The following is a 26,127-nucleotide window of genomic DNA, read 5'->3' as shown; positions in this document are numbered from 1 at the left end:
TCAAAATGCTAAGTGAATAAAGAACCTATACCTCAAACAAAGAGGGATCTGAGATAAATCTAAATTTGAACACTCCCTTCTCCTCCTGAATCTGTTTCTCTACCCACATGATAAAAGCAAATAATAGTGACTCACAGGAAGAACATCAAAATAACAACTGGGTGTATAAAATGCAAACCAAACAGCATTCCTTAGAATTTACTGGGAAGTATTATACAGGAAATTCATTCACTCCTCATGTAACTTTCTAAGGTAGGTATCACTAATAAGAGGCTAGTAAAAAAGTAGGTATAGCTAGTAAGAGTAATGATAATGATAACAGCTAACTTGTATTGAATGCTTACCACATGCCACGTACCACATTAAATTCTTGGCATGTACTATCTCAACATTCAGACTTCACCACACTATGGCATGGGACATAGTCTTATGCTCTTTTACAGGCAAGAAAAGAGGCACAGGTAGGTTAAATACATTGCCCAACATGAGACAGGAAGTGGTGGAACTGTTTTAGACTAACTCCAAAATCTGTGCTCTTAACCACAGAATAATATTTGTATTCCCAAGTAATCTGATCCCTATGGTCTTTTTCTAGAATATAATCACTATAGTCCTAAATTCCATCCAGATCCATATAGAGAAGTACCTCCATGTGGATCCTGGTTCTGTAATGAAGGAAGGTGACATGTGCGGACATTTTCTACGCTATTCATTTCCAAAATTAACTGAGCAAGTTTAGGCATCACAAATTGGCAAAAAATGAAGGAAATCAACAAAGCATGAAAATAAAAATGAAAGAGAAAAGGAGATATGGAGAGCCCTCGAGATTTAAAAAATCCTGATGGCATGACATCCCATCTGTTAAGACCAAAAAAAAATTTTTTTTTTTTTTCAGAGACATCAGTGGTTTAATGGATAGGGGGATCTTACATGTCTGAAGCAAGGTCCTGGAGTGATACCCCACTGTGTGTGGCAGACAGCAGGCAGAACATGGTTATCAAAATCTGGAGAAACTATTCTAGATAGACATTCCCAAAACATAATTATTCCTATAGAGTTTACCTAAAGGCGCTTATCTCATTTACATTTACTTAAAATTTCATCATAGCAAGATATTTTCCTTGCTGACAAATTTGCAACAAATATGGTCTTATTTGATCTCAAAATAAGCCTAGGTACAACAGAAGTATTATACTTAACACTGATGACTCTAAAGACATGTCTATATTAATCAAACCAACAAGTTTAAGCTAGCTTCAATACCAGATATCCATTCAGTACTGAATATTTCCCATATCACGTCAAACTGAAATTCATTCTGGAGTTTCTTTTATATTTCTGAGAGTTTATATGAGCGCTTAATTTCTCTTAAGCCAATTAAACAGAGCTCATCCACAAACCAATCTTGGCAGTGCCATTTGGAGGCAGAGACACCTCATATTTATAAGGTACACATAGACACATTTATTTATATGGACACAGAGATCTCACAGTTTTCTTGCTAGAGTTTAAAAAGGCCTTTTTTTTTTTCTTCACTCTCAGGGATCACAGGTAATTAAAGTTCCTGAGAGCCCAGGTAGATTATTTACATCTCAAAGACACAGGAAGAGAAATACCAATTCCTTCTAGAAAGCTAACTTCCTCTAAGGCCTATGCAAAAACCAGTTTTTAGAACGTCAGAAGAGTCCCATCTTGGACGTTTTCAGGGATTTTTTTCAGTTTCTAAATAGCCAATTCAGTTTAAACAAATAACAGTAATAGACAATAATACATATCATTCACTCACATTCACTTGCCTCAATTTCAGAGGAACATGAATCACCATTCAAGTTACTAAGACCCTCCTAGCGAGGGTTAAAACCAGGAAGAGAGAACAGGATTTGGACTCAGGTACCCAGACACTCACACACACCCCCCCAAGATAAAAGCCAAACCAATTCCAAAAGGCTCTCTTTGGTACAATAGCAGAGCCATTAGGGGACACTGTTCTCTTAATACATCTTCCACAGTTTGCCAGGGAAGAGGAGTAGTAAGTACTCCCCCTCATTGGGCCAGGTGGTGCGGTAGGCAGCCATTACCCAAGGGAGCAAGGAAAGCACTTCACCCTCATTGATGGCCCCATATAAGTGCTAAGGGGCAGCCCACAGCTGTGGCCACAGCCTTATTAAGACCAAACATTCTTTCTTCACAAAACCACTTACCTCCAGAAGCCCGAGGACACTCTTCTTTCATTCCGCCCTCAGGAATAACTACCTACTCAAGAAAAAGTGTCTTACCACGAGGCCTACTTCCAAGATGAAGATTCTATCTTTCCCCCAGAGGTACTTCCCTATACCGGCAGGCTTCAATCTTCTCATACCAGTCACAACTCTAGAATACCTCCTCGCTACTGGTGCACTTCATCAGGATCCAGTTGAACAGACTGCCTTCTAAATTTCAAAGGATTCTAGCTAACAACAGTCAAACTCAAGACTATAAAGCTCTTAGACATCAGCTCATGGTTGCATATTCCTATTTCTCAGTTTTATTTGTTGGTCTAATTATTAAGCATCCAACTTTCAGTATGATTCACCCAAAGCCAATGTGGTTAGGCTCTATATGAACAGTACAGTCAGGTTCCTAGGTTTATTACTATATGGTTTATACTCCTGCCTTGCTTTTATGTAGTATTATAATTTTTCTAAGTAATTTTATATGGATTTTTTCATTTCATTGGGAAATAATTCTCTTCCATGATAGTTCAAAGATGTCCTTGCAACTTTACTAACCTTTCTAAAACCCCAGAGTTGATGGATTAAGGTACAATAGAAACCCTCTGAACAAGTCCCTGGAAGGTGAAGGCCCACTGACTACATCAAGAGGGCCAGGAATAGAGAAGGCAGTAGAAATGAGGAGAACCAGCATCAACACGTAATGCCAGAACGGTTAAGCTCTGATGGGGCTTTGCCTGTTGACACCTGTTTGACTCACTTCATGTGGAATCTCAAACTTAGCCAGACTCCCACCTGTACCCCCCAACCTAAGCCATCAGATCACTAGGCCCTATTCTTATATACACTTGCTATTTATATTTCCTTGCATTTCTCTAATATTCTCCAGAGTTCTTTATTCCTATGCAAACAAAGAGAGAGAGATTTACCTCTATCTAAATTGAAATCCAAATTGGGCACCATACACAAGTGGTATTTCTTCCAGTTAATGAAATAAGAGGTATCTTTGAAGATAGTAGAAGTTGGCTGCTCCGGATTTGGCAATATCAGAGGCAGACCTGAAGGTCCATATAGAAATATGTATAGTTGCTAAAGAAAACTGCAAATTTTTAGTTTTTTATAACTGTATTTATATGCATAAAACAAACACAACACTGACCTGGTTCACACTCTCAGAAATAAACTAGTGTGCTAGGCGATTACATATTAAGCCTTTTCCACATTAAGGACAGGTGTGAGGTGCCAGAGATAGATCCACTAGAATCCCCAGGAATTTATTTCGGGTTTAATGAGTGTGAGCTACAAATATAGTATTGGGACAATTCGTTTATTTACTGCTCCTACTCATTAAATCATAGGTTTGAATGGTACCACAGGCTAAACACTACACTGTACTAAGTTCTGGGGATACAAAGATGAATATACAGATTTAATACTTACCGTCAAGTTATATTTATAGTATGGGAGATACATGTAAAAACCAGTGAACTGTAATATGACGTGATACATGCTAGAATAAAAGTATATACAAAGGAATATCTCCCAGTAAGTATTTGAGTATATTCAGATTGAGAGGGAAACACTTCACCTTCTGCAACCTACTCTCTAACCAAGACTAAGGAAGGTAGGCCCTTAAATGGTTTCCTTCTCTTGACTTCCCATTCCTACCCTCACCCTCCCTGTAACCCAGTGTTTCTCAACCTTGGCACGTTGACGCTTTGGGCCAGATGATTCTTTATTGTGGGGCTGTCCTGTGCATTGTAGGATGTTTAGCAGCATCCCTGGCCTCTACCCACTAGATGCCAATATCACCTCTCCCTCCAGTCATAAGGATCAAAATGTCTCCAGACATTGCCTAATGTCCTCTGAGGGCAAAATCACCCAGTTAAGAACCACTGCCTAAACTCTGTTGTCCCCTGAACCAAGGCTAATAAGACCAGAATATATATTTTCCTGTATCTTTCTGTTTTCATCCTCTTTTTCATAGGGTAAACATGAGGCATTAAGTGTGAAGATTAAAATCCTTACCCAGTAGGCACTGGGGCATTACTGAAAGTCACAACAGAGCAAAGGGAGGCAGTGCCTATAAATGAAGTCTCCATCACAAATCGAAGAAGGCATTAACACTTTAGCTGAGGCCAACACATTCACTGTTTAGAGCCAGGGGAGATTTTAGGTACTGCAAACTCAGAATAAGAGTGGAATATCTGAAGAGTCAAAATGTGTGAATGTCTTTTAATTGGGTTGTTTAAACTATTTACATTTAATATGAATACTGTTATGGCTGAGTTTAAATCTAGCATCCTGTTACCTGTTTTCTATTTGTTCCTTGTATTTTATTTCCTTTTTTTTCTTTTCTATTTTTGGATTGGGTATTTTTTATAACTCCATTTTATCCCTTTTTTTGACTTATTAGTTATAACTCTTTGTGGTATTAACTTAGGGATTGCTTTAGGCTTTACAGTATACAACTCTAACTTATCACAGTCTGCCTTCAAGTGATATTGTAACAGTTCACTCATGTATAGTATGAGAATCCTTCAACAATGTACTTCCATTTCTCCCCTCTTGGCCTTAGTGCTATTGTCACACATTTTACTTCTACATATGTTGTTAAGTCTTATACACTGTTATATTTTTGAACAGTCAATTATCTTTTGAAGAGGTTTTTTAAATAGGGCAAAAATCTTTTATATCTACCCAAATAGTTATGATTTCCAGTGCTCGTCTTTATTTGAGTAGATCCAGAATTCCATCTGGTACCATTTTCCTTCCGCCAAAAGCATTTCCTTTAACGTTTCTTATAATACAGGTCTCCTGGTGATGAAGACTTTGGTACATCTGAAATATTTTTTATTTTGCCTTCATTTTTTTTTTGAATTTTTGAATTTTATTTTATTTTTTATACAGCAGGTTCTTATTAGTTATCTATTTTATGCCTTCATTTTTGAAAAGTATTTCCTCTTGGTATAGAATCCCACATTACCAGTTTTCTTTTCTTTTATTACTTTAAAGACGTTGCTCCATTTTCTTCTAGCTTACACTGTTTCCAGTGAGAAATCTGTGGTAATTCTTATCTTTGTTCCTCAATATGTAATGTGTCTTTTTATCTCTAGCTGTTTTTAAGATTTTTTCTTTACTACTGGCTTTAAGCAATTTGATTATGGTGTGGCTTGGTATAATTTTCTTCATGTTTCTTACGTTTAGGGCTCATTGATCTTCTTGGGTCTGCAGGTTTATAGTTTTCATCAAATTTGGAAATTTGGGGAACATTATTTCCTCAAATGTTTTATCTGCCTTGCCTCCCTGCAGGACTCCAGTTACACATCCCCGAATTAGGCCACTTGAAGTTATCCCACAGTTCACTGATGCTTTGTTTATTTTTTTAGAGTCTTTTTTAATTTCACTTTAGTTAGTTTCTAGTGTTGTGTCTTCAAGTTCACTAATCTTTCCTTCTGCAATGTGTAAATCTGCCATCAATTTCATTCAGTATTATTTTCATCCTGAAAATTATATTTTTTTCCTCTAGAAGTTCAATTTGGGTCTTTAAAAAATCTCTTTCATCTCTTTATTTAATATGTTCAATCTTTTTTTTTTTTTTTTTTTTTTGGCCGCGTTGGGTCTTCGTTGCCGCACGCGGGCATTCTCCGGTTGCAGCGAGCAGGGGCTACCCTTCGTTGCGGTGCGCAGGCTTCTCATTGCAGAGCACGGGCTCCAGGCGCGCGGGCTCCAGCAACTGTGGCACGCAGACTCAGTAGCTGTGGTGCACGGGCTCAGTTGCTCCACAGCATGTGGGATCCTCCCGGATCAGGGCTCGAACCCGTGTCCCCTGCATTGGCAGGCAGATTCTCAACCACTGTGCCACCAGGGAAGTCCCTCCCTAATATGTTCAATCTTTACTCTCACTTTTTGAACATGGAATACAGTTATAACTGTTTTAATGTCCTTGTTTACTAATTCTATCACCTGTGTCATTTCTGGGTAGGCTTCCATTGATTGAAATTTTTCTTTCATTATGGGCCCTATTTCCCTGCTTGTTTGCATGCCAAGTAATTTCTTATTGGATGCCCAGCATTGTGAAGTTTACCTTTTTGGGTGCAGAATATTTTTGTATTCCTATAAATATTCTTGAACTTTTTCTCTGGGACACTGTAAAGTTATTTGGAAACAGTTTCAGTCTTATTGGTCTTACATTTAAGCTTTGATATGTGGGACTAGAGAATCCTGTAGGCTATGGCTAACTTTTCCCCACTACTCAGGCAAAGCCTTCTTAAGACTCCACCTCATGCCTTAAGAAGTATGAGGCTTTCCACCCTGGCTGATAGGAACAGGAACTATTCCCAGCTCTGTGTGCATTCCAGGGATTCTCCTCTGTCTGGAGCTCTATTTCTATGTATTTATTTCCTCTTCAGTACTCTTTTCTATAAATCCTAGCCGTCTAGACCTCCCTGAACTCTGAACTTTGTCTCCTCAACTCAGAGAGATCCACCAGACTCCAGTTGAGTATCCCCTCCTGGTGTTGTAGCCTGGAAATTCTCTCTAGACAGTACAGTGGGGCAAACACAAGGTTCACTTGTTTGTTTCTCCTCCTTCTAGAACCACTGTCTTGCATTATCTGTTGTGTAATACCTGAAAATTGTTGTTTAATATAATTTGTCCATTTTTTCTAGCTGTTCAAGGTAGGAAAATAAATCCAGTCCCTGTTATTTGATCATGGCTGGAAGTGGAAGTTCCTAAATCCTTTGACACAATCTCATTGGCCTTTGATAACTTCCTTGCTTTCTGGCCCAACAAGATACCCAGCTCATCTTGTACATTTCTACTTTAGGCCCAGAATCAGCCACTTCTCCTTTTTAGTGAGCAGTGGTATTTAGAGAACGCATTCTGAGTACCAGGAATGTTCATTGCTTCTAAGGTTTTTTAGTGGATAGAGCTAAGAAATATATAATTTTTAAAGTCAGAAAAATTGAGGATTCACATTGGTATTTTCAATTCTGTCTCAAAGTTACTTTTAAAAATTCTTATTTCTTTGAATTTACACTCATATATCTTCTATCTTACGCTAAAAAATTTGGTTCCTAACAATGTTACCATAATTACTTATTTGTTTTTACATAAGTATGCACACAATTTCAATATAATAATACCAATATTATTACTAAGAATCAAGACCACTTAATGAATTTTAAGAGTTCTTTGCAGTTCATTTCATCCTTAGAATATCCCACCAAGAATGTACAGTCAAAACACTATGTTCTAGTCAGTTGAATTAATTCTTCTTCTTGTATGGATTCTGACAGTAATATAATATATAGGTAGGTTCATTACCTTTTATCTTGAAGAATATTTTTACTGGGTATGGAATTCTAGGTTGATGATTATTTTATGTCAGGACATTAACACTATTATTCTACTACCTTCTATTGGTATGAGGAAGTCAGCTGTCAGTTTCTCTTTTGAAGAAAATCTGTCTTCCCTGAGTGATTTTAAGGTTTTCTTTTTGTCTTTGATCTTCTAGAAGGTGTGGATATTTATAGATATATATTTTTTATAAATTTATTTATCTACTTATTTTTGGCTGTGTTGGGTCTTCGTTGCTGCACACAGGCTTTCTCTAGTTGCAGCGAGCGGGAGCTACTCTTCGCTGCAGTGCGTGGGCTTCTCGTTGTGGGGGCTTCTCTTGTTACAGAGCACAGGCTCTAGGCGCATGGGCTTCAGTAGTTGTGGCATGCAGGGTCAGTAGTTGGGGCACACGGGCTTAGTTGCTCGGCAGCATGTGGGATCTTCCCGGACCAGGGCTCGAACCCATATCCCCTGCATTGGCAGGTGGATTCTTTAACCCCTGCGTCACCAGGAAAGTCCCAAGGAGTGGATATCTTTTTATTTATCCTGCTTGATGGTTCAGCTTGAAATCTGTTTTAGTTGCTTCAGCCATTAACTCTTCAAATATAGTTTCTGCCCCATTTTTCTCTCTCTTCTTCTCTGGAACATGAATTAAATGTACATTAGAATATCTCACTGTTTCCTCTCACTGTGTACCTCTTCTGTATTCTCCGTCCTTTGTCTCACTTTGCTTTGTTTTGCTCAGTTTTTGCTATCCTTATATTTCAGTTCGCAAATTCAGTTATGCTGTGTCTAATTTGCTGTTAAACCTGCCTACTGAATTTCAATACTGGTTATTGTATATTTTGGCTCTACAATTTGTTTGGTTCTTTTTAAAATTGTGTCACATTTAATAGTTTCAGTTCCCTGGCAAAATTTTTAAGCTTGCCTTTCATTTGCATAAACATAGTAAGCATATTTTTTTTATTTTTAAAATCAGTGTCTGATATTAGCAATTATCTGGAGTCCCAGTGCATGTTGCTGTTGCTTTTGATTTTGTTAGCTCTTGTTCACACCTCCTTGTCTTCTCTTGTACCTGACTGTGTATGTGTGTATATGTTAATGTGTGCATGCACATGGAGCTGGATGTTATATTTAAGTATTTGTTAAATAATTTGAAGCATAGATGCAGTTATCTTCCTCTAGCAAGAATTTCTGTTTGCTTCTACAAGGCATCTGGGAGACTTAGAAATTTAGAATCATCTTAAACCAATTTCAAAGTTTAAGATTTTCTGGCCTGCCTAAATCAGCCCCCAAAATAAATGCACACCACTGAAGGATGGTTTATTTCAGGTTCACCTTACTCCTTAAAGTATAGCCTTTTAGTTATCCCTGTCCAAAACAAGAGGTGTCTTTAACAGCACTCCCAAGCTCAGCAGGCCCTGAACTCTTTTGGCCTTCTTCTCCTGCGTTGATTCAGAAGTTGTCTTAGTCTCTCAGCTGCTTGCTCTAATTGGCAAATGACCCCAGGGCAAAAGAGCCCTCAGTGCTGGGCTCAGCTTTTTGTAATTCCTTTCTTTCCTAAATCAGGGCCCAGAAATTCCTCCCTATTCACTAGCTGTTAGATACTTTCATGATGTCTTGGTATTTCATCCAGCCTTTGTCTTCATTAGGAGGGTTGGTCTAAATTACCTAGTTTGCCATTTTCAGAAACTGAAATCCCACCAGTTTCCATAGTTAGCTCTCTCTCTTTACTAAAACATCCCCTACCTGGAGTCTTCACTGACCATTAATATTTAAAATGACATCCCCATCATTATCTCTTTACCCACATTATTTTATCTTCACTGCACTTATCACTACCTAATATCCATTTATTTATTAAATTTTCCCATGAAAATGTAAACTCCAAGAGGATAGAAAATTTGTCTTATTCCCTCTGGAGAATGGGATGAGGACGAAGAGAAACTTTCATATTTTATTTATACTCTTCTGTATGATCTAGATATTAAGAAAAAGCATGTTTTAAAATATGAAATGTCCATGCATTTGGACACTATGCAGTGATAGTGTTTATCACTATCCTGGCTCCTTCTTCCTCCTTAAAGACGTCCTCAGCTGACATTTAACATACCAGGACCTTGGCCCTCTTCTGTTCTTGTTCTTTATACTCTACTACAACTTCCTTTACTCCTACAGCTTCAATCATATAATCATAATAATACTGAACATTTATCAAACACTTATATTATGTGTCAGGCAATATGCTGGGAGCTTCACATGGATTATTATATAGTTAACCCTAAAACAAACAAATCCCAAAAGAACAACAACAAGAGAAATCTTTGCAAGGGAAAATAAATAAGTCTATGAGGTAGGTATTATTATCCCCATACTAAAGCTGAGGAAATAAAGGCTTAGGCTGGTTGAGTAAGTTGTGCAAAGTCACACAGCTAATTAGTGGTGAATCTAGCATTTTTACTCCCGTGTCATGCTCTAGCCATAGCACTATACTATACTATAGGTACCTATGGAGAAAACTCTGAGGCTCTAAAATCTATATCTCTAAATCTGACCACTTCCAAATTCCAGACCAAAATTTCTATATGGCTGCTTGCCATTTTTAAAGGATGTCCTGCAGGCACCATAAATGCAACATATGTAAAGCCAAAGTAATCTTCTTCACTCCTCAGATCTGCTATTTATAATTTCCATCTTGTTGCCAGTATCATTATTCTGTCGGCCATCTATGGAAATCTTTTTTAACAGCTTTACTGAGATTTAATTTACATATCATACAAATCACCCATTTAAAGTGTACAATTAAATTGGTTTTAGTATATTCAAAAAGTTGTGCAACCATCACCACTATCAGTTTTAGGACATTTTTATCACTCCCAGGAGAATCATTCCCCATCTATTTTCTGTCTCTATAAATTTGCCTATTCTGGATATAGAGTTCTTGACATCAACTTTAGCAATTCTCTGCCCCTAATCTCTCCCTAGCCAAACAATGAACTGGTTACCTCATCGTGTTGATTCCTTCCAGTGATAAGTCTCTCCTTTCTATGCTCATCACACTTTTAATTCATGCACTTAATAGCTCTTGCCCAGCTCACTTACTTATTTAATTAGTGATTACTGACGTCTCTCATCCACCCATTCTGTACAAGGCTGCTAGAGATTCCTAAAACATTTAATGGTTTCCCATTATATAGAGAATAAAGTTCACACTCCTTAGTGTGGCACTCAAGATCCACCATATTCAACTCCAAACTACTTTTCCAGCCTCATCTCTCCCTCTTGCACCATTCATTCCATGCTTCAGTCATACTGGATTATATGAAAACAGTGTGGCACGTGTCATATTTTATAGTTTTCAGTTTCTTGGAAAAATTCTCAAGCTTAGCTTTCATATTGGATTTTTGTTTTTATACAAATCGTACCAGCTTCTAGATACAGAGTTTATACGTTAGAGGCTTTTCTAGAATTGAAATATAAAAATCCATTTTTAAAGACAATGAATTTTAACATTTTGGTGGACTCTGTCATCAAAAGGATATGGAAGCTGAAGAAATCCTATTCAGCTGGTTGGAAAAGACCTTTGGGCAAGGACAGAGAGCAGCAGCTGGAGTCAGTATCAGCTCCCCCAACAAGCCCATTTTAGCCACATCATCAGGGATGAAGAGCATTACTGGATATCCTAGCACAGGATGGATTCTGCTGCAGAGTAATTCAGTTGTACCAAATTTTGGTGTACTGTCAAAAAACAGGTAAGACAAATTTAGCTTTTTTCCCTCTTAAGAAATTATTTTAAAGGGAATTCAAAATTCTTTTTATAACCTCTAGCATATGCATAACTATATCATCCACCATATAAATTTTGTTGGTATAAGTAACTTGTGTCCCACTCAGTGAATCACAGGGAATGGAAAAAGTAGACAAATTGGCATTTCAGGAATTATAGCATGGCTCCTGCTTTTGCTGCCACTAATGGCAGTTTTATATTCTCAAAAGTATATTCCCTCCACTAAAATTACTCTATGGTTCTGAGCAGAAGTTTCCAAGATCATTCAAAGATCAGCATGGTGGGGGTGAGGGTCAGGGGTCCCTGAATCACAAATGGCCTAAAACTGGCTTCATGATACTTAGGTTTCTGCTTTTACACATGCTATACCTTCCCCTGAAGAAGTCTGAGGTTACTATTTGATAGGAGGATTGAGAAAAAATTGGGACATCTTTCTCTCCTAGAAAGAATCTAGTGAAATTTGGTATTTGCTTACTTTCCAACAGCTCTTTTCTAAACAGAAAAGAAATGTTAATGAACCTTTCCCCCTTTCTCTAAACTAATCAGGTCACCCAGGGAAATATGTCCACAAACATTGGCTTAGAGGCTTAAACTCTTTCAGTAAATCTATGATAGCAAGCTGTCTGCCTGTAGGGATTGTATGATGCTAGAAGATTACTAAAGAAAGATGTGGGGTGGGGGTTTTGTGTCCTGCAGATATTAAAGAATAAAACATAGTCTAATCTGAGAGGTAATTTTGGTCAAAAGAAAACAGACTGAAAAACCATAGGCAGTCTCTTCAAGCCTTAAGATCCTATGACTACCAGTGTTGATTCAGGGCATATAAGTGGAGGCAGAAACTATTGAATAAAGAATAGATTAGTTGGACTTAAACATAAGTTAGGCATTTTCTTGCTATAATTCATGTCCTTTGGGTTCTGTGGTAATTGGATAGTACAGGAAAGCAAAGCCCAGGGTCCTATTCCATTTATTTTCCACCTCCTCCAATGGATTTTTTTGCAGTCTGAAAAAGGTAGAGGTGGGAAGAAAGATGATTTCTAAACCTATGCAAAATGTTAATACACAAGCAATAATATACAAAGAATTCCTTTGCAGTCATAGTATCTCTCTAGCCAAGAGTTCAAGTAATCTTTAAAGTCATTCCTCTCTTCTCATGTCTAAATGGGATTGGAGTTAGCAGGGTTTGTTTTGTTTCATTTACAGAAGAAATTAAGGCATGGAGAGGAGAAGGAACATGCATGTCCTCAGGTCAATTAGAATATATTCAAGGAGCCAGGAATAATAATAGTTCTCAATACAGATAGCTTAAAATTTTTACTTTCAATTTTCTTACAGAGAATCTGACACTTGGCACTAAGAATTGACAACTGAGACCATTTTCAATTTCTGCCCACATTCATACTCATAGTAAGAGAGTAAAACATGGAGAGGGACAACAATGCTTTCCCCTTCACCTCACATAATGCTGATAGTTTACGACAAGAGCAATTCCATTTGACAGGTTCAAAGTAGGTTCATTCTCTGCCCTGCAAAGCAAAGAAAAACTAAGCCATATCTCAAAGATTCTAAAGCCAATCTCTGCCTCGTACAAATTTTGGCCCATGAGTACCAACCCCAGAGATTACTGAAATTTAGTAACCAATTAACCAAGGGGAAAAGGTCTATTTTTAAGTTTTCTCATTTTAGTGAAAGGGAAAGTCATGAAAGGTTTAATCTACTTACTCATTAAAAACTAATCTAGAGGGCTTCCCTGGTGGCGCAGTGGTTGAGAATCCGCCTGCCAATGCAGGGGACACGGGTTGGAGCCCTGGTCTGGGAAGATCCCACATGCCACGGAGCAACTGGGCCCGTGAGCCACAATTACTGAGCCTGCGCATCTGGAGCCTGTGCTCCGCAACAAGAGAGGCCGTGATAGTGAGAGGCCCGCGCACCGTGATGAAGAGTGGCCCCCGCTTGCCACAACTAGAGAAAGCCCTCGCACAGAAACGAAGACCCAACACAGCCATAAAATAAAAAAAAATAAATTAAAAAAAAAAAAAAAAAAAAAAAAAAAAAAAAAAACTAATCTAGAGGGCTTCCCTGGTGGCGCAGTGGTTGGGAGTCCTCCTGCCAATGCAGGGGACACGGGTTCGAGCCCTGGTCCAGGAAGATCCCACGTGCCGCAGAGCAACTAGGCCTGTGCTCCACAACTACTGAGCCTGAGCGCCAGAGCCCGCGAGCCACAACTACTGAGCTCGTGTGCCACAACTACTGAAGCCCAGGCGCCTAGAGCCCGTGCTCCTCAACAAGAGAAGCCACTGCAATGAGAAGCCTGCGCACCGCAACGAAGAGTAGCCCCCACTCACCACAACTAGAGAAAGCCTGCACGCAGCAACAAAGACCCAACGCAGCCAAAAGTAAAATAAATAAATTTATTTAAAAAAGAACTAATCTAGAATAAGAAAATGTGGGGGGCGGGGTCTCAGAAAATTAGTTTCAAAGTGACTTCGAGTCAAGAAATCAAACTGTGAACCCACTGGAAATAGGACAATAATGACTGAGAAAAATTGTAGAGCCACTGCATAAACTTAAGCCATGGATTAAGGACTTACCCAAAGATCTCCATGGAGAGGATTCCATTCACCTTTACACTAAAATTAAATCTAATCTGCAAAATAAATGGGGTGCGATATTTAACATGAACCAGAATAGGGATTAAAAATTTCCATACTCAATTCCTAAAGGAGAAGATATTCTTTGTATCACCTTTTTTTTTTCCATTGCACTTTCCCTAAACATACTTAACACTTGTCTGTGTTCAAATTCTGCATCTTAAATACACTGAGTTCTACATTACAATTCCAAGTAGTCACAAATTATGAGGAAATACTACCCTTTTATCCTCTGCTGTTCTCCTAATGTATCTCTTCTCCCCTTCTTAAATTAATTATCAATTTTTCTCTCTATTGTTTCCATTGTTTTCATACATGGAATATTCCATGCTTTTTTCTTCGTTTTTTCTTCCCCTGTCCCCATCTCTTATGTCCTCCTTCCAATTTACTTCACTGTTCTAATTATTTTATACCTTCAACCTCTATTTTTCTTTCTATATAATATAATGGGTAATAAGGCACTCTAGAGCCAGACTGCCTCATTGCAAATCTTGGCCCTGCAAGTGATTTAACCTCTGTACCATATTTCCTTGGCTATAAAATGGGAATGATGATGATAAAACCTACTTCACAAGGGGTATTGGCAGGGTTGAATGAGTGAGTACGTGGAGAGCACTTGGAAGAATGACTGGCAAACAATTAAGTACTGAATCCTGCTTAAGACAGAAAAAGTAGGAAACGTGCAAGAAAAAAAGGGGAAGTTATATAGCATACTTGTGTGCAACTTTATGAACATATCAAACTACAGGTAATAATAAAAACTTTAGCTTTCCAGAGTTCAAAGTATTTTATCAAAATTTCCTTAGTTGCTCTTATAGTCACTTTAGAAAAAAAGGAGATAATCAGCAAAGTTTATCATCCAGGTTTAAAAGAAAAATGAAGCACAGAAGAGGGAAACGAGGTATCCAAAGTGATACAATAAAACAGTAAGGCAGTGAAAATAAGAACCCAAAAGAAAGTTCTCTCTATATCCAAGGGCTCTCAACTATGTCACATGACCAACATCAAGCCTGCCTTAGGGATACAGGAACCAAATCAATTCAATATTAAAACTTTTAATCATTGTAATTAAAAGAAAGAGGACCAATCAGATCCTTCCATGCCCTACAGAGTAGAGGTCTTTTAAAAACATATGACTTAAACAAGAGAATCGTTACTGTGCAAAAGAACAGCTTACCTTGGGGAGCACAGTGATGACTTTGCGTAAAAAATTCTTTATAACCAGGCTATCTGTCATCAAAGTTCTGGGCTTTTCATGAACCTGTAACAACATAACAAAAACATCCACCGCACATACACAAACCCAAGAGCACAAGTGAATTAAATTATGGTATTTCTTCTTATAAAAGTAACTACACCTCAGAAAGCTTTTCAGACATCCAAGGGGAAACATCTTTGGGTCTGAAAACTGAACACCAAAGGTAATCTAATAGCCATCACTTCTTGGGCTAAGGTACCTATTTCATGAAACTTCAGGAGACGTCAACAAATACCGGAGTAAAACCCACAATCTCAAAACCACCTTTTGGAACAAATTTAAAAGTAATTTAGATTGGAGCTGAGAAGAGTAACTCTATCTTTACTATTCTAATGCGGGTCAATCTGTATTAAGAATCTGAGTGGAGTCAAAGGAGCAGGCACTAAAAAGGACCTATTTTTAAACCTTAATCCATTCATCCAAACATTTATATTTAAGGAAAAGCTGTAAAGCAGAAAGCTCAAAAGTCAGAAGACCTGTGTTCTAATACTGGCTCTATAAAAATTACTTCAGTAATCATGAAAAAAAATCACTTAACTTCTCTGGACCTTATTTCCTAATCTGCAAAACAGGCATAAAACTTAGCCTTTCAACCTCACAAAACTGTTTTAAGGACCAAAGAATAATCTGAAAATATATGTTAGACATGGTAACAATAATAGACACCACTTGATGAATGCCTACTATGTGGCAAGCAATGTGCAGGTGCTATATCTACAACAATCCTCAAGTCAGGTATTACAATCCCCTCTTTATAGATTAAAAAAAATGAGGCTCAGGGGCTTCCCTGGTGGCGCAGTGGTTGAGAGTCTGCCTGCCAATGCAGGGGACACGGGTTCGAGCCCTGGTCTGGGAAGATCCCACATGCCACGGAGCAACTAGGCCCGTGAGCCACAACTACTGAGCCTGCGCGTCTGGAGCCTGTGCTCCGCAGCAAGAGAGGCCGCGATAGTGAGAGGCCCACGCACCGCGATGAAGAGTGGCCCCCAGCTCGCCGCAACTAGAGAAAGCCCTCGCACAGAAACGAAGACCCAACACAGCCAAAAAAATAATAATAACAAATTACTTAATTAAAAAAAAAAAAAAATTAGGCTCAGAATTCCATGGAGGTCCAGGGGTTAGGACTCCGAGCTTTCACTGCCAAGGGCGCATGTTCAATCCCTGGCCGGGGAAATAAGATCCCTGCAGGCCCTGCAAGCCCTGCAGCGCGGCAAAAAAAAAAAAAAAAAAAAAAAAATGAGGCTCAGAGAAGTTATGCAGCTTGCCTAAGATGTTCAGTAATAGAGCCAGAATTTGACCCTAAGTCTATCTAACAACAATTGTCCATGCTCTTTCCAATATACCCTGATACCTCCATACAAATATAATAAGATTTATCACTTAATGACAGCTTTCTCTATTCCAGGAATGGTACTAAATATTTTACTTATATTACCTCATTTACCCCTCACAGAAACCCTATTAGGTACATATAACCTACATTTTATGGATAAAAAAAAATGAATTTCAAAGAGGTTAAACAACTTTCCTAAGGTGTGCCTGATCTCGCTCCAAAGCTTTAGTATTAACCACTTTCCTATACTATATTTAATATAGTGTCCCTAAAACCGAAGTTAAAATGCGTCTCCGAAAAAATGGAGAAGTCAGTGAAGAAGAAATAGAGTCAGAAATCAGTAAGTTCTTTTTCTTTTCTTTTTTTAATAAATTTATTTATTTATATAATTTTTTATTTTTGGCTGCGTTGGGTCTTCACTGCTGCGCGCGGGCTTTCTCTAGTTGCAGCGAGCAGGGGCTACTCTTCATTGTGGTGTGCGGGCTTCTTATTGCGGTGGCTTCTCTTGTTGAGGAGCACGGGCTCTAGGTGCGCAGGCTCAGTAGTTGTGGCGCATGGGCTTAGTTGCTCTGCGGCATGTGGGATCTTCCCAGATCAGGGCTCAAACCCATGTCCCCTGCACTGGCAGGCGGATTCTTAACCACTGCACCAGCAGGGAAGTCCAACCAGTAAGTTCTTATTAGTGGCTCAGAAAACACAGAGCCATGTACTAGGTGTATATTAAAGGAGAAAAAAGGTCCCAGACCCCAAAATCTCATAACACAATAAAGAAACATGTAAATATCTAATAAAGAAGAATAAACTATTATAATACTTTTTATAAGTACACTGAAAAAGAGATCAAGAACTGTGCAATGGCAGCCCCAGCTGACATCTGCCTGCAACTTTATGGGAGACCCTGAACCACAATTTAGCGCCCCAATTCCTGACCCACAGAAATTGTGAGACATAATAAATGATTATTGTCGTTTAAAAAAAAAAAAAAGGGGCTTCCCTGGTGGCGTAGTGGTTGAGAGTCTGCCTGCCGATGCAGGGGACACGGGTTCGAGCCCTGGTCTGGGAGGATCCCACATGCCGCGGAGCAGCTGGGCCCGTGAGCCACGGCTGCTGAGCCTGCGCGTCTGGAGCCTGTGCTCCGCAACGAGAGGCCGCGATGGTGAGAGGCCCACGCACCGTGATGAGGAGTGGCCCCCACTCGCCGCAGCTGGAGAGAGCCCTCACACAGAAACGAAGACCCAACACAGCCAAAAATAAATAAATAAATAATAAATTAAAAAAAAATTTTTTTAAAAAGAACTGTGCAATGGGTGGGGATAATTAGAAAAACTACTATAAAAATATTTGAAAGTATTAGAAAAATGGATGGGGATTATTAGAAAATTCTGGAAACAAATCTAGGATTATTCACACATGTAAACAGCAGTAGTTAAACAGTAATTGCAGCATACATACCATAGTCACATCCTTCTTTTAAAATTTTTTATTATAAAATGTTCAAATAGTAGAAAAGCAATGGTCTCTATTTAAAGCATTTCCTATACTTAACACTTCCAAAACAACTTCTTGGAACAGTTTCAAACTTTTGTAACTTTAGTGATTATAGGGTATATCACAGAAAGGGCTTAATTATATCTAGAAGTAAGGCAACCAAGTAAGTGAAAGTTCCTTGAGCAGCTACCAGAGAGGGTCTACAATTAGTAAGGATGGGAACTACCATTTACTGAACACCTGCTACATGCCAAGCAGTTTATATACAAGTAGGAAATATCCCCACTTTATGGATGAGGATAATGACTAAATAAGCGAATTAATTTTTCCAAGGTCACACATAGCTAATTAAGTGGCAGAACTGGGATCCAAACCTAGATCTGACTCCAGAGCCCACATTTCACTATGAAATGCTGCCTCTCCAAGAATGTTCATTTTCTGTACACATAGCTATCTGAATCAGATACTACGTAATCTATCATTATTTTTTATGAAGCCTGATGGGCAATGCTTACACATGACTACTGAACATGTATGTGTATTTATTCACTGATAAAACACTTAATGTCGCTTATCATGTACTTAGGCTTACAGAGATAAATAAAAACAATCTCTGAATTTGAAGAGTTTACACATAAGTAGAAGAGAAAGACAAAATAAATAATTTATATGACAATGGGAAGAAGCTTTATGATTTAAATATATAAGAGATGCTAAAGAAATACACAAGAACGATTGGCACCTAATCCAGACTGAGAAGATAAAGTGACATAATGTCAGGTCAGCGGAGGATACTTAACACAAAGCAAATAGCTCCTTTTAAGATCCACTCATAAATTATTGAGAGAGAGAGAGAGAGAGAGAGAAAGAAAGAGAGAGAAAGAAAGAAAGAAAGAGAGAAAGAAAGACAGGAAGGAAGGAAGGAAGGAGGAAGGAAAGAAAGAAAGAAAGAAAGAAAGAAAGAAAGAAAGAAAGAAAGAAAGAAAGAAAGAAAGAAAGAAAGAAAGAAAGAAAGAAAGAAAGAAAGAAAGAAAGAAAGATAGAAAGAAAGAAAAAGAAAGAGAGAGAGAGAGAGAAAGAAAGAAAGAAAGAAAAGGAAGGAGGGAAGGAAGGAAGGAAGGAAGAAAGAAAGAAAGAAAGAGAAGGAAGGAGGGAGGGAAGGAAGGAAGGAAGGAAGGAAGGAAGGAAGGAAGGAAGGAAGGAAGGAAGGAAGAAAGAAAGAAAGAAAGAAAGAAAAAGAAAGAAAGAGACACTACACAGTCTTTTACAGCCTTTTACAGTTGGGTGTTAGAAACCCAGTACCCCAGGCCTGACATACCTTCAGAATTAGTGAATTTACTTATGTGTTGTTAGGAAAAAACATATGCTGCCAGCCCTGGGCAGCAGAAACTACTATTGAATCACATGTTTCAGCCTTTAAATACAAGTCTAATCATATCATAGAATATGGGAGCTGTTTTATATTTTCAAACATGAACTTATGTGGTTATGGGCTCTATATGACTTTCTAAAAGAAAGTCATTGTCTCTGTCTCTCTCTCTCTTTGCTTAAATAGGTAAGTAGATAGACGATAGATAATTGAGAAATAGAGAAATACAAAGATAGATAGATAGGTTTGTATGTATATATGTATATCTCTACCCATTTTATCATTTTGTATCATGGTAAAGATAAATATAAAAATGGATAAATCCGTCAAGAGGATCTTGCAAAATCAAATTGTTTTTGGAAGGACATGTTATCCAGCCTAATGGACTCCAAGATGCAGGACTGACTGAGCATAAACACAAAACCAGCATCTCTCTTAAATGAAGTTTTCCTCAGTCTTCCCTGGAATTAGCTCTCTTCACATGCCCAAAGCAGTGGATCATTTATTACCGCATTTTCATGGAGGTCTCCATTCACTAGCCTTTGCTATAAACCTTGCCACTTGACCCTTCTTCCCAGTTGAGATATACGTGTATGATGAAATCTTTCACAACCTCCCCTTTTTCTCTTCATTCAAAAATCTTTTAAATAGGGACTTCCCTGGTGGCGCAGTGGTTAAGAATCCGCCTGCCAATGCAGGGGACACAGGGCGAGCCCTGGTCCGGGAAGATCCCACATGCCGCGGAGCAACTAAGCCCGTGCGCCACAACTACTGAGCCTGCGCTCTAGAGCCTGTGAGCCACAACTACTGAGCCCGAAAAACACAACTACTGAAGCCCGTGCGCCTAGAGCCCATGCTCCGCAACAAGAGAAGCCAACGCAATGAGAAGCCTGTGCACCGCAACAAAGAGTAGCCCCTGCAACTAGAGAAAGCCCACACGCAGCAACGAAGACCCAACGCAGCCCAAAATAAATAATAAATAAATAAATAAATTTATTTTAAAAATATTTTAAATAGCTGCACAGTATCAGAGACAATGAGATGTAATAGAGCAAATGCTTTCAGGAAATCCTTGTTCCTCTTAGGTTATACTACTCTTACCCCTCCCCACCTATCACCAACTGATTACTGGGCACTAAGCTCACAGTTCTCCTCTGTACTCTATAAGCTCACAGTTCTCCTCTGTACTCTAAGTCCTGCCATCATCTTGGCTGACTTCCACATACAAACAGATGACCAGTCTAAGCAACAATTTGGTCTCATAATTCTCTGACCTCCACAACTCCAACGACCTTGACCTCCACTCATTTCCAGCCACCTACTTCCATGGCCATAGATTGGAACTGTATTGCTCTGGAAGGCTTAAACTAAAATGTCCCACTCTTATGTGAAAAAATATGCGGCAAGATGTTAATAGTGGCTACCTTGATTAAGTCAATTATCTGTACTCTAAATGCACACTTTGATTTTCCTGAGGGAAACACTGTTCTTGCAATAAGGAAAAACAAAAAACAAAACAAAAAAAGAAAGAAACTTTATCACTCTGATGACAAATTTTTGTTCTTTCAAGTCTCTGAACTTCTTATACCTAGTAAATCTGTTTTCAATCTCATCAAAGACCTCTAGACCTTGACAACTTCCCATTGGGTTAGGTACCCTTCCTCTAGGCTACCTCAGCATCAGTGCTTACCTCTATCATGATATATATTACACTGCATTGTAATTATTTGTTTACTTATCTATCTTTTCCTTTAGATTCCAAGTTCCTTGGGATCAAGTAACATGTCTTGGGACTCTGTCTAGCACAGTGAAGCTGTCGTGAACAAACACAGGTTTCTGAGTGAATGAATGAATATTGAAACAGCACTGATCAATATGAGTAAGACTTTGGTTCAGATTCTAATTCTGTCCTTAACTTTGGTATGACCTTGGGAAAGTCAGTCAAATTCTCTGAATTTCAGTTTTCTTGTATCTGTAAAATGGGGTGATGATAATCCTTGTCCTATCCATTTCATAGAGTTGTCAGGAGGCTTAAATAATATATATGTTAGGTATAAGAATTACCATTGTTTGTTCAGACTGGCTAAAACACATGATTTCCTTTTCTAGAACTACTTTCCTTGGCTCACTGAAATCAGCTTTTTTATTGCTACTCGACATTAATAGTTTTAGAGCTGACTAACCATTAATTGCTCCAGATTGTTTACCCTTCGTTCCCCTAAACAAGATATGGCACAGCCACGGATATCTTTTGTCCCGATACCATACTCATTTCCTCTTAGAAGAAGGATATAATTGTTCCAACATGGAGAAAGGCCTCCCAAGTGCTTTTTGGGAGAACGTTTAAAGTACTCTAAGTCTTTGTCTCCACCAGTTCAAAGGAAGGCAAGATAGGGGATCAGAGAATTGTTAAAGGGAATGGAGAACTCAATTGTCACTCTCATAAATCTGGGCTACAAATAAATCAATAAAGATCTTTAAACCAACCTAATAAAAATGTATCTAAATAGGATCTGCACTGGGAATCCATTTTTATTTTCTTTTTCAGGAGATCCAAATTCAAATAATGGTTTATTTCAGTGGTTCTCAAATTTACCTGCCCATTAGGAATCATCTGGGATTTTAAAAATATTCCAAAGCCCAGGCCACACCTCCTATGGACTGGATTGTGTCCCCCAAAATTCATCTGTTGCAGCCCTAGCCTCCATGTGACTATATTTGGAGACAGGGCCTTAAGGATGTCATTAAGGTTAAATGAGGTCATAAGGGGGGCGCCCTAATCTGATAGGACTGGTGTCCTTGTAAGAAGAGGAAAAGACACCAGAAGGCTCTCTCTCCACATACATACAGAGGAAAGGTCATGTGAACAGTGACAAGATATCTTGATCTTGGACTTCTAGCCTCCAGAGGTATGAGAAAATAAGTTTCTGTTGTTTACGCCACCCAATCTGTGGTATTTTTTTTTAATGGCAGCCTAAGCAGACTAATCCAGCACCCTAGACCAATTAAATCACAACCTCTTGAAGTGGGACACAAACATCACTATTTTGAAAGCTCCCAGGTGATTTAAAATCGGCACACGGAAGTTTGGGGACCAATGCCTTATTTCATTTCAACTTTGAACTATAACGGACCTAGGCTTTTCTTTCCTGTTATTACATTTGTAGAAAAATAAGAATCAAAACATCATTAATTTATAGAACCACAGCAAAACTTGCCTCAAAAATCATCTGGAAGGGTGTTACCCCTGACACGTCCTGAGAATAGCTGGCTTCCTCTGAAGTCCAGCTCAGCTCTGCAGAGAGTCCAGGCAGTATAGACTGTATTCCTGTGTGAGAAGAGATGGTGGCAGAATAGAACAAGCAGTTTGCATAAGCACCAAAGTTTCTGGAGTTATTAAACTGATGAGCCAAGAAGTCTCTTCCCTGATGAAAAGATTATCTGCAAAATTTTAAATATGACTGGAGATGGCTATGCATCAGCAAGTTGTTTAAACATTTATAATTACTTTATGGGGATAAGACATTTAATCACATGTTTTCAATTTTACACAAATTGAAAATTTGCTAAATCAATTTGTATTTTCACTTAATTTCCACAAGGTCATATCCAATGCCACAAATCTTCAGAGTTGATAGCTCTAACTGATATTCTTATATTTTTTAATAAATCAATTCATTATTTAATAACACAAATCCAGTAAGTGAGCTAATTTAGAACTTAAAACAGAAAAATTCAAGAATGACCCTCTCAGGCATTTACCTAATACAGTATTGTCCTTTAAGAGGTAGTCTTTAACAAAGAAAAGCAAACTCTTGCTAATTTAATTGTCAATTAACCACGTTGTATATTTACATATGTTGATTCAGAACTCTTTACACAAAGCATCAGTGAGTCCTGGATCATCATCAACAAATAGAACCTCAAAGTATGCACCATCCTTCTTTCTTTCTGTACCCTGGCACTAATATTATAAAGGGAAAATACCCCAAATCTCCCATTTTATAAAATGCCATCCCTTATTTCCCCTCTATAGTAGTATTATAATGGAGAACTAAATATGAATAAAAATATATATCTCAGTCTCTGAACGTTCTACCTTATAAATGAGGTTGACAATGTTGATATTATACAAGAATTCAACTTAAAAATTTTAATAACAATAACATATATCCTAAAATAATAGCACAACTTTCTTCTAAAACATTCATACCATATATCTAATAAAGCTTTAACCATCTCAAAGAAGATCAAGTTCTAGCTATCAATCTTAATGGGCAATATTTTTCTTGCCATTAGTTTGTTTTTCAAATATAATTCAGTCACAAAGCTTGAGATAATATGGCAGCAAGGTTATGCTACACTGAAGTTTAATGAAGTTGGCACTAAACCAGGACGACTTACATCAATCTTCAGTTTTACCACTGACTGACTTTCTGACCTAAGGTGACCCCCTTTTTTCTGTGATTCAACTACCTGTCTGTGAAATAAGAAAAAATTGTTCCTCAATCCTATAAAGTAGTAATACAGTGAAAAATAGGGAAAACATGTAGATACATGAGAAAAAGTTTTGTCAATAACTTGGTATTCTCTAGAAATCTTAATAACGATTTTTTTTAAATGAGTAGTTATTTGGGGGAAATTAATTTCAATTAACTCACTCCATACACCAAAGGAAAAAAAAAAAAAATCCAGATGGATTGACTAGAGTTAAACGTGAAAAGGTGAAACAACAGAACTAAATAAAAAGCCTTCTATTTCAAGATAAGTCAAGCATATGTTGAAATTTCATCTTCCCATTCAAACACATAAAATGATAAAACAAGTATTTTTAAATTTTAATAAAACATAGTCATAGAGACTTCCCTGGTGGTCCAGTGGTTAAGACTCCACGTTTCCAATGGAGGAGGTGTGGGTTTGATCCCTGGTCGGGGAACTAGGATCCCACATGCCGCGTGGCACAGCCAAATAAATAAATAAATGAATGAATAAAAATTAAAACGGGGCTTCCCTGGTGGCGCAGTGGTTGAGAGTCTGCCTGCCAATGCAGGGGACACGGGTTCGAGCCCTGGTCTGGGAAGATCCCACATGCCGTGGAGAACTAGGCCCGTGAGCCACAACTACTGAGCCTGCGCGTCTGGAGCCTGTGCTCCGCAACAAGAGAGGCCGCGATAATGAGAGGCCCGTGCACCGCGATGAAGAGTGGCCCCCACTTGCCACAATTAGAGAAAGCCCTTGCATAGAAACGAAGACCCAACACAGCCATAAATAAATAAATAAATAAATAAAATAAACCCAAAGTTTAAAAAAAAAAAAAAGTAAGCGGAAATACTTAGTTTAAAAAAAAAAAATACAGGCTTCATCAGGGTTCCTGCTATAAAACGTGAGACTTGTAAAATCCAGACACATTCTTATTAAAAAAAAAAAAAAATTAAAACAAAACAAAACACAGTCATAGTGAGAAAAAAAGAAAAGAGAAACCTTTATAGACCAGAAATAGAGAGGTATTCTTCCCTAATCTTCAGAAAGGAAAAAGAGAGAGAGAATCCACAATGGTAAGTAAGGACCAAAGAGGCCCCATGTTTGAGGCATGGAATGGAAAAAAAAAAATTGCAACACCAACAGGTTTAAGAGCAAGAGCCACAGAGGCCACACATAGGAGGTATAAGCAAGGGACCAAAACATGAACAAAAGCCAAAGGTATGCCACCTGCCTACCTGAGGGCTGGTTAAAAGCCAAGTGATGCTAGTAGCAGCATCAGTGATGCAGGATGAGGGCCTTAGAGCCATGTAATATAAGTACGGATAAGACTCAGAACTATATATTCTATTAAGATACAAGAGCCTTTTATCTTTCCACTCAAGCAAAGTTTAATCCAAGATATGTGCCCTGCAGATTAGGGCTCAGCAACCCAGAGAACCTCCTACTGGAAGGCTGTCAATGCAGGATGTGTTCAGGACAAAAGGGTCATGGACAATTAGCTCTTAACTAAAAATTACCAACCAATGAAGACCAATACCATGAAAAATAGGACACATATCAACCAACAAAATGTACACCTGAGGAAATAGAGTTAATAAAACAATCTATAAAGAACTTTAAAAATAAGTGCTCTGTATTTTATACCCTCAAATATAAAAAGAAGCCATGAAACAAGAATACACTGCCATCAATTAAACAGAAAGTAACAGCCAAAAACCCTATTAGAAATCTTAGAAATTGAAGATACAGTGTTTGAAATGAAAACCCTATGGATGGTACATTATACACTGTAAAAGAGCATATTTAAAAGAAAAGGTAGTACTTGAATGTCCATAGAAGCATGATTCATAGTAGGAAAAAGTGGAAACAACCCAAATGTCCAACAAATGATGAACAGATTAACAAAATATGGAATATTATTCAGCCACAGAAAGAAATGAAGTACTGTTACATGCTACATACTAACATAAATGAATCTTGGAAACATTATGCTTAGTGAAAGAAGCCAGACACAAAAGGCCACATAGTGTATTATTTTGTTTATATGAAATGTCTAGAACAGGCAAATCCATAAAGACAGAAAGTAGATTAGTGTTTGCCAAAGGACAGGGGGTAGGGGTAAGGGGAGTGACTGCTAATGGGTACAGGGTTTCTTTTGCAGGTGATGAAAATGTAATGTTATAAATAGTGATGATAGTTGTACAAC

The 26,127-nt window shown here is 38.1% G+C and overlaps 1 protein-coding gene across 8 annotated transcripts in view; it reads right to left on the bottom strand.

The window, feature by feature from the left end:
- TOP6BL (TOP6B like initiator of meiotic double strand breaks) overlaps nucleotides 1-26,127 on the bottom strand; it is a 100,146-nt gene that overhangs the window by 26,583 nt on the left and 47,436 nt on the right. For all 8 annotated transcript variants that reach the window (XM_082478241.1, XM_082478242.1, XM_082478248.1 and 5 more), the window contains 6 exons: nucleotides 22,658-22,767; nucleotides 15,169-15,252; nucleotides 13,932-13,987; nucleotides 12,795-12,866; nucleotides 11,097-11,291; nucleotides 3,140-3,291 (listed from right to left, as the gene is read on the bottom strand). In XM_082478241.1, the coding sequence (XP_082334367.1) occupies nucleotides 3,140-3,291; nucleotides 11,097-11,291; nucleotides 12,795-12,866; nucleotides 13,932-13,987; nucleotides 15,169-15,252; nucleotides 22,658-22,767 (669 nt within the window). The remainder of the gene's footprint in view (nucleotides 1-3,139; nucleotides 3,292-11,096; nucleotides 11,292-12,794; nucleotides 12,867-13,931; nucleotides 13,988-15,168; nucleotides 15,253-22,657; nucleotides 22,768-26,127) is intronic.

The sequence above is a fragment of the Balaenoptera physalus genome (assembly GCF_965194825.1).
Source record: "Balaenoptera physalus genome assembly, chromosome: 10".
NCBI lineage: Eukaryota > Metazoa > Chordata > Mammalia > Artiodactyla > Balaenopteridae > Balaenoptera > Balaenoptera physalus.
The sequence above is the reverse complement of the archived record's forward strand: the minus strand, read 5'-3'. Positions and strand labels throughout refer to the sequence as shown.